The 16,783-nt window shown below is 44.0% G+C and overlaps 1 protein-coding gene across 2 annotated transcripts in view; it reads right to left on the bottom strand.

Annotated features, from left to right (window-relative positions):
* The window catches only part of LOC119464476 (cleavage stimulation factor subunit 3-like), a 70,152-nt gene extending 69,916 nt beyond the window's left edge, over positions 1 to 236 (bottom strand). For both annotated transcript variants that reach the window (XM_037725466.2, XM_037725467.2), the window contains exon 1: positions 89 to 236. In XM_037725466.2, coding sequence (XP_037581394.1) covers positions 89 to 136 — 48 coding nt within the window. In that variant the 5' untranslated portion in view covers positions 137 to 236. The remainder of the gene's footprint in view (positions 1 to 88) is intronic.
* Positions 237 to 16,783: the final 16,547 nt, after the last annotated feature.

Here is a 16,783-nt window from a genome sequence, read left to right as displayed (position 1 = left end):
ATTTTTTTTTTTTCGTGTCTCCACTTTGCCATTTACAAGAATTTTAACCAGACACAATTATTCTGAGAAAAGGGGGCCGATACATTACCTCCATTTGAGGCAGGCTTTCGCGCTTCGAACCAGGTCCAGAAAACATCTTGGCCCAGCACGAACTGCCCCACTTCACATCCCAACAAAAACTGACATTTCTATTAATCGTCACCGGCGTCGCTACAGTCGGTTGCGATGGCGCAAAGCATGGCCTCCTTTAAAGGAGGCACTAATTTAAGCGCATTGACAAATTTTGTTAGGTTCTCTGTTTTGAAACCTCGCAGCAATTTTTCCTGCAAGATATTTGCTTTAGAACGCTTGCTTTTATTGCTACCTTTGGGCGCCATTTTTGAGTGGCGGCATCGGGAGACATGACTTTAGTGACTCCGCGGAAGTCTAGCGGAAGGAAGCATGATATGAATTGCGATTTATTTATTTATTTATTTATTTATTTATTTATTTATTTATTTATTTATTTATTTATTTATTTATTTATTTATTTATTTATTTATCGAGTTGTAACGTGCCAAAGCAACAATCTGGCTATGAGGAACGCCGTAGTGGAAAGCATCGGATAAATTTTGACCACCTCGGTTCTCTGGTGTTGTCTCTACCAGAATTTCTGCATTCTGCAGAAATATATATATATATATATATATATATAGAGAGAGAGAGAGAGAGAGAGAGAGAGAGAGAAATGAGGCCGCGCCGCGGCCATGAGTCGAACCCACTACCTCGTGCTCAGCAGCAGAAGTTATTAATCTTGAGTGGACGACTAAAATGCGAGAGCCGCAGTGAAAGCTTGTGGCCACGCATACGTATGTATACGTGCATTGCCATGTTTTACAGCAGCACACGTCTGAGGCGCATCTTGACTGCGTTACTTGAAGCTTCATTATTGCTGTAAGCGTGTTAGTGAGCATTTTCGCGGCATCAACGGTGTTCCCGAAACTCTGGAAGTTTGCTTCCCACCGTGGCGTGTTTTGCGCGAGTGTCGGCGCCATCTACGTTCAGTAGCAACTGTCTAATTAGTTACATTGCGTGACGTCACCACGCCGAATCCTCTGCCGTTATCTACTCCCTTCTCTTAGTATATGATTTTAAACCTTAATAGACCACTGCTGGTTACCTGTTTATGCATTACATGACCTGTCCAATACCAACGTTGGCTCATCTAATCCACACTGCTGTCTTACTGTCTTCTCACGTTAGGCCTATCAATTTTATTTGCATGTGTAAGCATTTCTATGCCTACCCAAAAAGGAAACCTGTCCGTCCCTTTCGTCACGTAAGACGAATGCAGTGTCTCATACACACGTAAGGCTGAGGCTACAAGCTCTCAGAAAAATGAAGCGAACAGTGCACACATTCATTGAAATCACCCATACAACACCCGAACAGCATAAATACTCAAAACAAGCATCCAAACCATCATAAAGCTTTGCATACCCCCCCAACTGCTGAGGTGGGCCTCAGCAGTTGTAGTGGTCGTTTTGCAACAGTTTAGCTGGACATCCACTTTCGCAGTTTGATAACGACTCATAAGGATTGATAAGGGTCGGATCCAGTCCGATAAGGGCGATAACAACCGATAAGGGTTGGATGTAGCCCGATAAGGTTGATACGACTGATAAAGCTTGATAAGTATTTGTGCTGGTCGTATCAAGCTTGAGAAGATTGATAATGACACCGCGCTGCGTGGAGATGAGCAAGTAGCACAATGCTTACGCGTACTTATACAATTCCAGTGGAGTTCCTGCATGAATTTTTCTTCATCTCAAGTTTTGCCTTGTTTCGTTCCTCAAGTTTCGTTCTTCAAGTTTCGTCCTCATAGGTCGGAATTAAGCGACATAATGAACTGATTACTTTTTTTTTCTTACCTTTCAAGGATATATGCAAGCAAGCTACCTTCCATGACTTGAGTGTCCTTGTGATGTGCTCTCCAACCCATTTTTATTCGCCTCGAAAATTCCTTTCAATATCTTTGTCCGATCGTGATCGCTTGGACTATTTTAATAGATTTACCATTGCGCGGCTTCAATAGTCAAGAGTGTCAGTCGTTTACCAGGTTATTAAACATTAGTTTTCCGCATATCAATATTTACACTTATCTTTATCGAATTTTTGCGGGTTCAAGCTTAAGTTAGATTGCATTGCTGTTACAGCTAACAGTCTTCCGTATTGCCAGAACATAAATGTATTTCGCGGCACATTTTGGGTGCTTAATTATTCATCATTACGAGTCTCACACAAATTCATATGTCCGCCGCTGCTACGAAACTTTAAAAATTTTCATTTTGCCTCGAATCCTCCAATCAGAGGTAGTCGTATGGTAGATAACACACATAAATTATGTGCGCACTGCAATGCAAAAACTTAGTGGTCAACACATAGAGCGTCCATTAGAGGTTTTGGTTTCCTTTCCTTTCCCTATTACGTTAGCTATAACTGAGCCATTTTTGAGCCATATGAGGAATGGGGCGTACTCGAAACCACTCCGACGATCGTCCAGCAAACCGTCTCAGAAAACCGTGTGAGCATGTGACGAAGAACCGTGGCTTTTGAAGGTGTATACGAGCGGTCTCGCAACGGCGACTCTTCCCGAAAGGAGCAGGTGGCGGCTCCGACGACCTTGGAGTCCGCGCACTTTCGCCCGTTTCGAACGAGCGAGCGCGTCGCGCCCGTTCGCGCGCCACTTATTTTAGCGCGCAACGGTTCTCCGCGCGGCATCGTTGAAGAGCGCGAACGCGCATGCTTCGCTGGGAGCGCCACGCTGTGGCCGCTCGTTAGTATGCGCCAACGCTCCCGACGAGCAGACGACAAAACACACACACAAACAGACGGCACGCACGCGAATTAATAGCAGACGACACAAACACAAGCAGACGACGCTCGCTTTCAAAAGCAGACGATACACACGTCCGAGCCGGCGATAGGCGCAAAACACAAAAGCAGACGGAGCAACAACAACAGCAGAAGACAGTGCGCAACCAAGCGTGGTCATCTGCCGCCCGCGGCGCGATGCAGTCATTAGGGCTTCGAGCGATGAATGGAGCACCTCGCGAAACTCGGGATAGATGTTAGAAACAACGCAGCGAGTGACCCGTAAGGGGTGAGTTTGTGACCCAACTGTATGCCCCCGAAGAAATTTGCCCCAGCGGATGGTTAAGCGGTGGCCCACATGTACAGCGATGTGGGTCACCGTGGGAACTTCCAACAGCGGCCGACACGCTCGAGAGAATTTCGCCCGAAAGCACCGGCGAATTTCCAGTCTACGAAACCGGGTGTAACGCCTATAACCCCTTCGCGAGAAAAACACTCAAGCCGCCTCAGGCTGCCATTCACGCCTCGTAAGATGCCGGGGCACGAACTTACAAAGCAAAATATAATTTACTACCACTAAACAATGCGATATTGGAAACACTGCGCCTTTTATACCATGAGCGCATGGCATAATTAAGCAGCACTTTGCACTTCCAGGAAGCAGACTGCCCTCTCCCATATACCCGCTTCAACCACCTGGCCTGTATTTCGGCTATTTTATTTCGATATGGCATTCAACGGCTAAGAAGCGTGTAGGTATAATAAAGAGTTTTAGATTAGAGGACGCAAGCGGCGTGCTTCCCCTAATCCAAAACTCTCTAATAAGTGCATAACGTGCACCGGATCATGTACGCATACACACATACATACAAAAAGAAAAAGGCTAATCGTACAAATAATATTTATATAAATCCCGGTGTTTTAAATACTGATCACCACGATCTGATTATGAGGCACGCTGTAGTGGGGGGACTCCGGATTAATTTTGACCATCTGGAGTTCTTTCAAACCCGTGACCACGTGTTCAGCAACGCAGCGCCATGGCGGTTAATAGCATGGCATTTGAAGAAGTGTGCAACGCTGGCGATATGCTTTTCTCTAGCACATGCTACGTATATATATATCTCCACGTTACTCTTAGTTCATTAAACCGTCTCCACTTATCTCCACAATGGAGCTCGAGTCTTCAAAGGTTAATAATGTCCGCAACGCCCTTAAAGTCTGTAACACGGCAGCGTTGTGCACATTCTAGGGACACTAAAGGACAACACTCCCAACGAACAGACGATACCAGTTCATACTGGTATCCTTCGAATACTGTACTTTCACAGAAAATGCCGGCAAGCATTTAGCGACCAAAACCTCAGGGTTTGCTAACGTCATATGTGACGTCGTGGATTTAAAAAGCATCTTCTCGTATTTCGACCATTTCGGCGGAGAAAAATCACTTCTAAGAACTTGCCAGGTTTGGTTTCCTTTGGAGTACATGCAGTCCGTCTGTAGCGTAAACAATTAACAAACAGGAGCGGACGCTGTCAGTGCCTGTAACGTCATGGCTATGTAGTACTGGAACTTCACGGCGGCGTCGACACCCGCGTCTTTTCGTGTTTTTGTGTGTGTGTGTGCGCTTACCGAACCTTATATCTGAAGGATAACTGTCGCCGTATTGCTATCGCAGAATCTCAACTTACCATGGAGCATAACTTACTATTTATTTAGAGTCCCATGAACGGCTCACTAATTGTACGTGTTCCTGCAAAATCAGCATGTGCTTTTCTGTTATCTTCCAATCAGCTCAAGCAACGTGTATAATATATATATAACAAGTGCAATTGGTGAACCGTGCAAGTGACTCTAAAAATAGTAAGCCATGCACCATACGTAGCAACTGCATCGAACCGTTCTGCACCCGTCGACAGCATCTGTATAGTGTCCCGTATGCCGCACCGGGCATGATGTGTATTCAAGGGCGAAACCGCGTGTAATTGCCGCAAGTGTTGCCGCGTCGCGCAATATGCCACGCGCGATGTTTCGCATGGCAACACTTTCGCCTCACGTCCGCCATTGTGGCGATCCTCCAAAAGCGGCAAACGATAGGGAGCCTACACATCCAACGTAGCAGACGACACGTCTGGCCGCCCACAAGTGGCAGAGTTCGTCTGCTTGCAAAAGTTCGTCTGTATGCCGCTGAGCGAAGCCGTTGTTTTTGCAAGCGTCATTAAGATGGAACACTTGCAATCTATATATACCGCGCTGTGCGCTACACCCGAACAATGGCTGTCCGCGCTCGATGCCGGGAGTCAGGCGCGTCAAACGCTCGAAAGCTGAATTTATGAAACACGCAAAAAAAAAAAAAGAAAAAGAAAAGGAAGAGCAGGGTTTAGGGTAGAAGCGAGAGATTCGCATGCATACAGCTGTGCCGGCGTCATCATTAACGCCAGCCCAGGCGTAGACCGGGCCATTGTCTCCTTTCGGCAACCGCTTTCGGAGCTGAATCTGACATCATCTTTTGGTTTGTATTTTAGCGGGATCTAAATGCGCATGCGTACGCTAAACGACCCGTATCGTTTAGCGTACGCAAAGTTAGGTGGCATTATAACCGCCGGGCTTATGAAATAACGCAGAGAGGTATATAAAATAATCCCAAAGGAGTACAGAGGAACACTTATAGCAATGGGATAAGCTTGATAGAACAGAAAAAAAAAAAAAAACGGACCTTATAAAACAGACAAAAAGTTACTTAGGGTAAATATGTGAATTATTTAATTATGCATTCTGATTTCTCGTAGAAGTATTGGCCGCCTCATCGAGTAATTTAGATCAAAGATTAGAATTGTGCTATCTGACACAGACAACTTAAAAAAAAAAATTTGGTGCAGCAGAAAAAAAAGAAGAAAGAAAGAAAAAAACCACCCTGCATAACGGCAATATGGGTAATGTATATGCGTTTCATTCTGTCAAATTAATTCCACTTTTTCCAGTTTATTATCGATGAAACTCGCTTTTGCATGTCCCCATCCCCTCTTTGCATAGGAAAAGGGCCCCTTTATCACTGTTTCACAATATTTGTCATAATCCACACCACAAAAAAAAAAAAAAGAACTTCTTAGCGAGCCAACTTATGTGCCATGTCGTACTAACCACCGCAATAAAGTTGACATCCCTATTTGTCACAATGATCTTATTTCTGATTCATTTATCCGCAAATTAGCACGAGGTCCACGGCGGCCGCATTTCGACGGGGGGCGAAATGCGAAGACACCCGTGTACTTAGATTTAGGCGCACGGTAAAGGACCCCAGGTGGCCCAAATTATTCCGGAGTCCCCCACTACGGCGCGCCTCATAATCAAATCATCGTTTTGGAAAGTAAACCAAAATTATTTAATTTTGATTTAAATTTCATCCGGAAGACAGACATGTGAATAGAATCGCTTGTCCACCATTATCTACGCTTCCGCATTTAAATCTGCTTATTGATTATTTTGTACGTACTGTAACCGCGTATGGCGTGTTTTTTTTTTTTTTTTTTTCACCACTTCATTCTGTAACGCCTTCAGGCGTTGAAGGTGCGAAAATAAATAAATAAATTAATAAATAATTAATGGGTTTGTGTTGAAGCAGTTTCGAGCGATTGCCTAAAGGTGTCGTTAATGCACTTCGAGAGAGGACATACCCGAAGGTCTTTATCCTGAATAATTTGGATCTTATGTATACGTAACTTTAAACTGACGTTTTCCAGTGCCAGCATGCTGAGCCACAGAATGTCTGTAGAAAAAATCGCGCTATTATTGCAGCATATATATACAGGGTGTTTCAGCGAACACTTTAAAAAATTCTTAAAGGTTGCCTGTGGCAGATAGCACAATTATAGTTCACGAGCTGGTCTACTCGAAGAGGCGGACATTACTTGCACAAGAAATTGAAATGCATAATCGAATAATTAACAGAAATTCACTAATTCAGTTTTTAACTAATTGCCTGATGGCCCATATTGCAATTTACAAATCGTAGCCGCGGAGTTCGCAAGGCGGATCCAATTGGAACGAATTCTCGGGATGACATGAGTTTCGAGATATTAATTCCCGAACTTTGCGAAGAAATGCATTGACGTTCCAGTTAGGTTCTTAACAAAACGTCGCCTCATGCACTGAAGCACAAAATTAACTGGAACGCCAATGCTTTTCTCCGGAAAGTTCGGGAATTAATATCTCGAAACTGGTGTCATCCTGAGAATCCATTCTAAGTGGATCCGCCTTGCGAACTACACGGCTACAATTTGTAAATTGCAATATGGGCCATGAAGCTTAAATTGACTAATTAGCTTCTTAGTTAATTACTATACGACACATATTGCAATTTATTAATTGCATTGAATTATTTATTAACTCATAGAAGGGCAGATCATCGCTGTGGTTCGAATTTATCTAAACGTCGCTGTTTAGTTATGTTTTATTTATAAAAAAAAAAGAACACCACAAACATTCTGCAAGCCCACGAAGGGTAGTAATTAATTGAAACACATTTTTTGAGGCATTCATTCCGGTACCATTGTACAGAAACCAGTTCCTTATAATGCGACCAGCTAGACATAATCTTATGAAAATGGCAATTCGAATGGAAGTGCAATCACACGTATTTAAAAAAAAATTTTTAGTGTTACGTTAGTGACCACGAGGAACATTTGCAACATAGTCGTCGCCCTGCGCACGTGACTAGGTTATGAGTCACCAGCCTCCTTGTGGCCGTTCTTTATTCTTTATAAACCACGGAAAACATACAACTATGCGAATAAAGCAAACAGCGCCTTCTTATGACTCATCGCTGAGTCATCGCGTCCCGTCTCACCTTTCTTTAGTCCATCTATAGAGGCATTAAGGAAGTCATGGGACGTTCGGGACATTGACCCCGCGTTGTCTTCGTGCGCACGAGGTTTAGCGATGACTCACCGTGTTCCGTGTGGCTGTACTTTGTTCCATACATCTCAAATACGGGGAACAATCCTAGAGAGGGGGTGACTCGAGGCATCTGAGTCACCACGACTGAGTCATCGCGTGCGTGTCTGACTCATCGCGTCACATTGTGGCATGTCCCTCAATGCCGAGGTAGTAAGAAATGAGAGGCACACTTGGAATAAAGCGAGCTAGCGTGGGCTATTGTGGCGCTTGAATCCATGCTGACTCGCCACGTGACAGAGGTAAAGAAAATGGTGACTCACTGACCAGAGGGCACCAAGGAACTTAGTCATCCCCCTTTTCTTTCTTTTATTTTGTCTCCTTCTTTTTTAACCACGCGTGCGTTTATTTGGATGCTCTTTTGGCAAGTTTGGCGATTTCCTAAAGGAATTATAACGCCTACGTTTATGCAAGAACTGAAATGTTACACCTTAATAAAGCAACCGTTTATCTATCATATACTACCTTACATTACCGGGGATATCTTTGCTTTGTAGATACCCGAATGCAGATTATTAACAGGTATTATATCGTGATGAAGTTAGGAAATTTGCAGGCGCAAGTTGGAATCGTCTAGCGCGAAACAGGGCTACTTGGAGGCCGCAGGTAGAGGCCTTCGTCCTGCAGTGGACATAAAATATATAGGCTGCTGCTGCTGACATCGTGATTTCATTGCGACAGCAATCTTACGGAGGCTCGAGTCGCATTCGTTCCGTCACCTTTGTCATCCGTCGTGCACTTCCTGCTATCGACTGCGCATGTGTGCACAGCGAGCATGAAGGGTTAGAAAACGTCCGGAGACACACAGTCCGTTTGGCTGCAAACACAACGTAAGCCAAGTAGACGCGCCGTCATAGAGTTTCGCTCGATCGGCTCCACAGAGTTTCTCACTCTATTACAATAATATAGTGAAACACTTTATGATCGTCTGGTTACCATAGCGTCCTGTCTTCCGTTGCTGGCGTGAGCGTTGAGCGCACTAACACTATATGGGGTGATCACTTTTAAGTTTTACGGAATTGTTAAAAATCGCCTGTTGCAGATAACACACTTGTAGTCCTTGAGCTGGATTATTCGAAGAAGCAGACGTTACTAGCAAGGCAAATCTAAACACATATACAACTAATTAACAAGAAGATTCGTGCAGACAGATCTTCTCGGCGTTGTCCAAGTACGCGTAAGCATTGCGCCACTTGCTCATCTTCACGAAGCGCGGGATCACTATTAATGTTATGAAACTTGATCCGACCAGTATAAGCCCTTATCAACACTTATCGGTCTTTATCAACCCTTATCGGACTAGATCGGACCCTTATCAACCCTTAACGGAATCGGTCCGAGTCTTATCAACCTTTATCGGTCCGTATCAACCTTATCGCAGTCGACCCGATCCTTATCAACCCTTATCTGTTCCTATCAACCTTATCTGGCATGATCCGACCCTTATCAACTCTTATCGGCCCTCTTTAACTTTATCGAACTTGATTCGACCCTTAATTTATCAAACCTTATCGGTGCTTATTAACCTTATCAGAATTGTTCCAATCATTATAAGCCCTTATTGCTCTTTAGCACCTTATCCATCCGCGTTGAACGATTATGAACAGCGATCAGACCCATACAACCCCTCATCACTCCTTATCATCCTTATGAATTCGTTGAATGCTCACTGACCACGAAACGCCAACGTTTTTCCTTTCGAATTTATCGTGTTTTATACATTAATTTCCTTATAGCGATTCGTCTGACGTGACAGACGAACGGACGTTTTTTTTTTTTTTTCGTTGGGTAGGCATAAAATGCATACGCATTTAAAAATGACTGAGTAACTTCTTAATTAATTACTTTCCGGCACATATTGCAATTTTGCGAATTGTAGCCGGCGAGTTTGCCAGGCGTATACCCACTTGAAGTGAATTTCCAAGATGGCACCAGTTTCGAGATATTTCCCAAAGTGTGGGACAAAATACCCCAGTTACGTTCGTGCTTCAATGCTTAGAAGGGCGTCAGATTAGAAATTAAGTGGCAAGTAATTAAGTGGGAACAGTGCATTTTTACGGCGAGTTTGATGGCGCATATCTCCAAACTGGTGTCATTCTGGAAATTCATTCCAAGTGGATACGCCTGACAAGCTCACCGGCTACAATTAGTAAATTGCGATATGTGTCGTAAAGTAATTAACTAAGAAGTTCATTGGTCATTTTCTGTTAATTAATTGAATATGTAATTAGATTTCCCGTGCTACCAATGTCAGCCTCATCGAATAACCGAGCTCAATGATAAGAGTAATTACACCTGCCCAGAGGCGATTTCTAAAACTTCCGTAAAACTTAAAAATGAACACCCCTGCATATATCTACTCACAAAAGGGCAGATCATCGCTGTGGTTCGACTTTATCTAAACGTAGCTGTTTAGTTATCTTTTATTTATAAAAAAAAAAAGAACACCACAAACATTCTGCAAGACCGCGAAGGGTAGTTAATTAATTGAAACACATTTTTTGAGGCATTCATTCCGGTACCATTGTACAGAAACCAGTTCCTTATAATGCGGCCAGCTAGACATAATATTATGAAAATGGCGATTCGAGTGGAAGTGCAATCACACGTCACTTTTTAATTTTTTTTTTTTACTTTATAGTGACCATGTGGAACATGTGCAGCATAGTCGTCGCCCTGCGCACGTGACTAGGTGATGAGTCAGCACCCTCCTTGTGGCCGTTCTTTATTCGTTATAAACCACGGAAAACATGCAACTACCCGAATAAAGCAAACAGCGCCATCTCATGACTCATCGCCGAGTGATCGCCTCCCGTGCGACCTTTCTTCAGTCCATCTACAGAGGCATTAAGGAAGTCATGGAATGTTCGGAACATTGACCCCGTGACGTCTTAATTCGTGTGCGCGGGGTTTAGCGATGACTCACCGTGTTCCGTGTGGCTGTACTTTGTTCCATACATCTCAAAGACATCTGAGTCACCTCGACCGAGTCATCGCGTGCGTGTCTGACTCATCGCGTCACATTGTGGCACGTTCCTCAATGCCGAGGTAGTAAGAAATGAGAGGCACACTTGGAATAAAGCGAGCTAGCGTGGGCTATTGTGGCACTTCAATCCATGCTGACTCGCCACGTGGCAGAGGTAAAGAAAATGGTGACTCACTGACCAGAGGGCACCAAGGAACTTAGTCATCCCCCTTTTCTTTCTTTTATTTTGTCTCCTTCTTTTTTAACCACGCGTGCGTTTTGTTTGGATGCCCTTTGGGCAAGTTTGGCGATTTCCTGTAGGAATTATAACGCCTATTTTAGTTTTGCAAGAACTGAAATGTTACACCTTAATAAAGCAACCGTTTATCTATCATATACTACCTCACATTAACAGGCATATCTTTGCTTTGTAAATACCTGAGAACAGTTGAATAGTGCGTTTCTATTTATCGTGCTGGTAATGTCCGCCTCTCTGAATAATCCAGCTCAATCAGTAGAATTATGCTATTTGCAACAGGTGAGTTCTAAAAAAAAATCCATAAAACTTCACAGTGACCACCCCGTATATAAGCTCATTATCGTGTTCATGCCGATGCTGCTGCGTGTATGCACTGGTATGGGCGGAAGAGGCCGTAAACGTCAAGCTATACATTACGCGATACTTCAATGGGTGCTGCCTGACGCTCAGGCGTGGGGCTGAAATATCTCCGATTTTGCGATACCATTCTCGGGGAATTCACATAACATCATTCCTGCAAAACAACACTGTCGACAGCGGTCATGAAAAAAAAAAAAAAGGATAACCTGAGTTGTTTAACTAGCGTGCCTGAACCGTTGCAGATGCATGCAGTATAGCAGGCCTGCAACGTCACCACTGGCTACAGGAAAACTCGCAAGATCCTGCGCAGTATACCAGGTGTTCAAAATGAAGCTTTACGGAATTTTAAAAAATCGCCTCTGGCAGGCATGCATAATTATTATCGTTGAGCTGGGTTACTCGAAGAGGCGGACATTAGTAGCATGAGAAATATAGACACATATTCAAGTAATTAACAAAAATTGACTAATTAACTTCTTAGTTAATTACTTTACGACACATATTGCAATTTACGAATTGCAGCCGGTGAGCTTGTCAGGCGTATTCACTTGGAATGAATTTCCAGAATGACACCAGTTTCGAGATGTTATTTCCCAAAGTGTGGGACGAAATACATGGGCGTTCGAGTTGCTTTTGTGCTACAATGTTTAAAACAGCATTTTGGTTTTAAAAGAAGTAAGCGGAACAACAGTGCATTTTTAAAAATGCACTGTTGATGGCGCATATCTACAAACTGGCGTCATTCTGGAAATTCATTCCAAGTGGATCCGCCTGACAAGCTCACCGGCTACAATTCGTAAATTGCAGTGTGTCGTAAAGTAATTAACTAGGAAGTTCATTAGTCAATTCTTTTTAATTAGTTGAATATGCGTTTCGATTTCTTGTGCTACTAATGTCAGCCTCATCGAATAACCCAGCTCAACGATAAGAATTGTGCACACCTGCCACAGGCGATTTCTAAAACTTCCGTAAAACTTAAAAATGAACGCCCTGTATATCTGCTCACAGAAGGGCAGATCATCGCTTTGGTTCGAGTTTATCTAACCGTCGCTGTTTAGTTATCTTTTATTTATCAAAAAAAAAAAAAACACCACAAACACTTTGCAAACCCACGAAGGGTAGTTAATTAATTGAAACACATTTTTTGACGCATTCATTCCGGTATAATTATACAGAAAACAGTACCTTATAATGCGACCAGCTAGACACAATCTTATGAAAATGGCGATTCGAGTGGAAGTGCGACCACACGTCATTTTTCTTTTTTAATGTTACGTTATAGTGACCACGTGGAACATTTGCAACATAGTCGTCGCCCTGCGCACGTGACTAGGTGATGAGTCACCACCCTCCTTGTGGCCGTTCTTTATTCGTTATAAACCACGGAAAACATGAAACACTGCGCATAAAGCAAACAGCGCCATCTCATGACTCATCGCTGAGTCATCGCGTCCCGTGCCACCTTTCTTTAGTCCATCTATAGAGGCATTAAGGAAGCCATGGGACGTTCGGGACATTGACCCCGTGATGTCTTCGTGTGCACGAGGTTTAGCGATGACTCACCGTGTTCCGTGTGGCTGTACTTTGTTCCATACATCTCAAATACGGGGAACAATCCGGGAGAGCGGGTGAATCGAGGCATCAGAGTCACCTCGACTGAGTCATCGCGTGCCTGTCTGACTCATAGCGTCACATTCTAGCATGTTCCTCAATGCCGAGGTAGTAAGAAATGAGAGGCACACTTGGAATAAAGCGAGCTAGCGTGGGCTATTGTGGCGCTTCAATCCATGCTGACTCGCCACCTGACTGAGGTAAAGAAAATGGTGACTCACTGACCAGAGGGCACCAAGGAACTTAGTCATCCCCCTTTTCTTTCTTTTATTTTGTCTCCTCCTTTTTTAACCGTGCACGCGTGCGTTTATTTGGATGCTCTTTTGTTAAGTTTGGCGATTTCCTGTAGGAATTATAACCCTACGTTTTTGCAAGCACTGAAATCTTACACCTAAATAAAGCAACCGTTTATCTATCATATACAGCCTTACATTACATTGCTTTGTAGATACCCGAGGGCAGTTTATACTTAAACAGGTATTATATCGTGATAAAGTTAGGAAATTTGCAGGCGCAAGTAGGAATCGGCTAGCGCGAAACAGGGGCAATTGGAGGCCGCAGGGAGAGGTCTTCGTCCTGCAGTGGACATAAAATATAGGCTGCTGCTGCTGACATCGTGATTTCATTGCGATAGCAATATTACGGAGGCTCGAGTCGCATTCGTTCCGTCACCTTTGTCATCCGTCGTGCACTTCCTGCTATCGACTGCGCATGCGCGTCGAGCGAGCATGAAGGTTTAGAAAGCGTCCAGAAACACACAGTCCGTTTGGCTGCAAACACGACGTAAGCAAAGTAGACGCACCGGGTCAGGGTTTCGCTCTATCGGCTCCATAGAGTTTCTCACTCTATTACAATAATATAGTCAAACACACTATGATCGGCTCGTTACCATAACGTCCTGCCTTATCCGCTGCTGACGTGAACGTTGAGCGCACCAACACTGTATACGGAGTGACCACTTTTAAGTTTTACGGAATTTTCAAAAAGTCGCCCGTTGCAGATAACACAGTTCTAGTCCTTGAGCTGGATTGTTCGAAGAGGCGGACGCTACTAGCAAGGCACATCGAAACACGAGGAGAGCTCCAGTATTCTCAGCAGGAACTTTCTTTTTCCTGGCCTACGTACAACGTTATGCATGCACTCGGCGTCTGCATGCGTCGAAGCTTGTCGCAAACGCGTCGTCGTCTTATCAGCGCCTGCAGGCGCACGGCATGGTGATCATCACGCAAAATAGTTCTGACTCAGCTTCTAGTACATTTTATTATTGAGAACAGTTTGTTCCGAAATCTTCTGCTACAGAAGCTCACGTTGTTCAGCATGTAGTGCGAGGAGTTTGTTGGCACGTCAGATTCCTTTAGCTTCCTCCCTTTTTTCCCGGAAATGTAGTCATATTGCGGTCACGTGATGACAGCTATAAGCTACCAGAATATCGGCGCTTTTCGGCCCGCATCGGCATTATTTTTCGTTCTTTTTCTTTATTTTTTAAGTCTTTTTTTGTTTTACCGGAGAGTGTTGTATCGTATTAATCCGGGAACGCAGAACGCCACAATTGTTACGCGCGCGGAAGTGTTCGCCAAGCGCAATGTACAGCCGAACCCGGATATATCGACCCCACATATAACTATAAATATCGCGTATAACGAACAACCCTAAAATCCCCTTGAAAAGTTTTGTATGAATGTTTTATTCTCTATATCGAATTACCTATATATCGAACTTTTTTTTTTTTGCGATCCCCTCCAGATTCGATATATCCGGTTTCGCCTGTATAACCATTGGGGCGCGCGGCGTCCCGGGAGTTGATCCCGCTACCTCGTGTCTAGCATGCGGAACGCTGATGTCCCCTTGAACCAACACGGTGGAGGCCATGCAGAGCACACGCGCGGCTCTGTTACGAAACCGCCAGTCTCCGAACGCTTTCTTCGAGAATTGCACCACAGGAGGGGGGGGGGGCATAGCAGGATGAATGATTGCTGTCGAACGCGACACGCATATATATATGCATTGTAATTCTTCCTGCATCTGTACACGCCGTCGCGGCACGCGTGGATGACTCATCGCTCGTAACGGCAGCCAGCACCGAACTGGGGATCACCTGGAAAGTTAAAAAAAAAAAAAAAAAAAAAAAAAGGTATGAGAAGGAGCAGGTTTGTCGACAATGCATATACCATTGTGCAAGCTCGAAATTCAAGCACCCAGCAATACAAAAAGACGCAGAAGAAGACGACGACTTTTATTAATTCACTCGAGAAAATGAAAACCACAGCAACAAAATATATAGAAGGAGGTCCCAAAGCTCAGGGCTCTAAGGGGACTTAGGGTGCCGTAAGAAGAAAATAATCATAATACCAATAATAATGTTAAATAAAGAAGAAAATACAGCACATAGGACATTTACAAGATAACGTTAGTCCTCAGCGGTGTTATATGCGTTATTGTAATATGGGCCAATGGTGGAGATTAACTGAATTGAAGCAATCACAAGAGACATTTTATCGTTAAGCCTATATATATATATATATATATATATATATATATATATATATATATATATATATATATATATATAACTGAAACGCTGACGCGAACACGTGCATAGAGATAAACACGCGGATGACTCAAGGGGCATGACTCAACGCCTGTCTCCTTCGACGTTTATGGAATGAGGAACATGTCACAGTGACAGGCAATGAGTGATCACCCATGGAATCACTCGCACGCGAGGACAATAGTGTTCCAAGACTTCTGAGTGCGATCCTTTCAAATCATGCACGGACTACAGAAAGGGCACACAGGGCGGGATGACTCAGACGGGGCCAAGCCAGATAAGATGTCACGTTGGCCATCTTCTTCGACACTTATGGAACAAAGAACCCTCATACAAAACGCAGTGAGTCATCGCCTGTAGCCATGCGCGCGCGTGGACAGCCATGTTCCAAATGTTTCGCGGAAAGGGAGCTCGCCACACAGGCACGCGATGAGTAAGCGCCCTGAATCATGTGATACCGCGTTGCTTGCTTTTTTCGGAATGGCTTCTTCGGCGTTTACAGAATAGAGGACTGTCACACAAAACGCGGTGATTCATCGCCGATCAATTTGCGTGCGATGACATATTACTGTTCAGAATGTTCCACTTAATATCCTTAACTTCCTTAATACATATATACGTAGCAGTTATAGGAAGGTCACACGGGACCCGGTCAGTCAGGTGATACCACTCGTGGCCTAATTTCGAATGCCCCTTGTTTTCTTTAATATCTGCGGAGCAAACCGCGGTTACACTAAACGAATTACCCTATAAAGCGTAAGGACACAAATGTCTTACCCGCCACGGCCGGTCGCGCACGAGGTCGTGGGATCGAATCCCGGCCGCGGTGGTCGCATTTCGATGGGGGCGAGATGTGAAAACACTCGTGTACTTAGATTTAGGTGCACGCTAAAGATCCCCTGGGGGTCAAAATATAATCCGGCATATCCCCCACTATATATACGGCGGGCTTCGTAATAAAGTCGTGGTTTTGGCACGTAAAACCCCAGAATTCAATTCGACACACTGTTTTGAGAATGGCAAAACGAATGAATGTAAGGCGCGTCAAGTTCTTATTCTTCAAATTACATACGGGTACATTGGATGTCAAATCGTGGAATATTTGTTCCTTGTAAGACGGGAAACAATAGAGCACATGTTCCTATAGGCTGCCGGGAAGGCGTTTTATTTTTGATCGTCATGTAACTTACAATGAGAAAACGATCTGATATATACGTGCTTCGGGAATTACTTT

Source organism: Dermacentor silvarum, chromosome 9, assembly GCF_013339745.2.
Source record: "Dermacentor silvarum isolate Dsil-2018 chromosome 9, BIME_Dsil_1.4, whole genome shotgun sequence".
Classification (NCBI taxonomy): domain Eukaryota; kingdom Metazoa; phylum Arthropoda; class Arachnida; order Ixodida; family Ixodidae; genus Dermacentor; species Dermacentor silvarum.
This window is presented reverse-complemented; position numbering and strand designations above follow the sequence as displayed.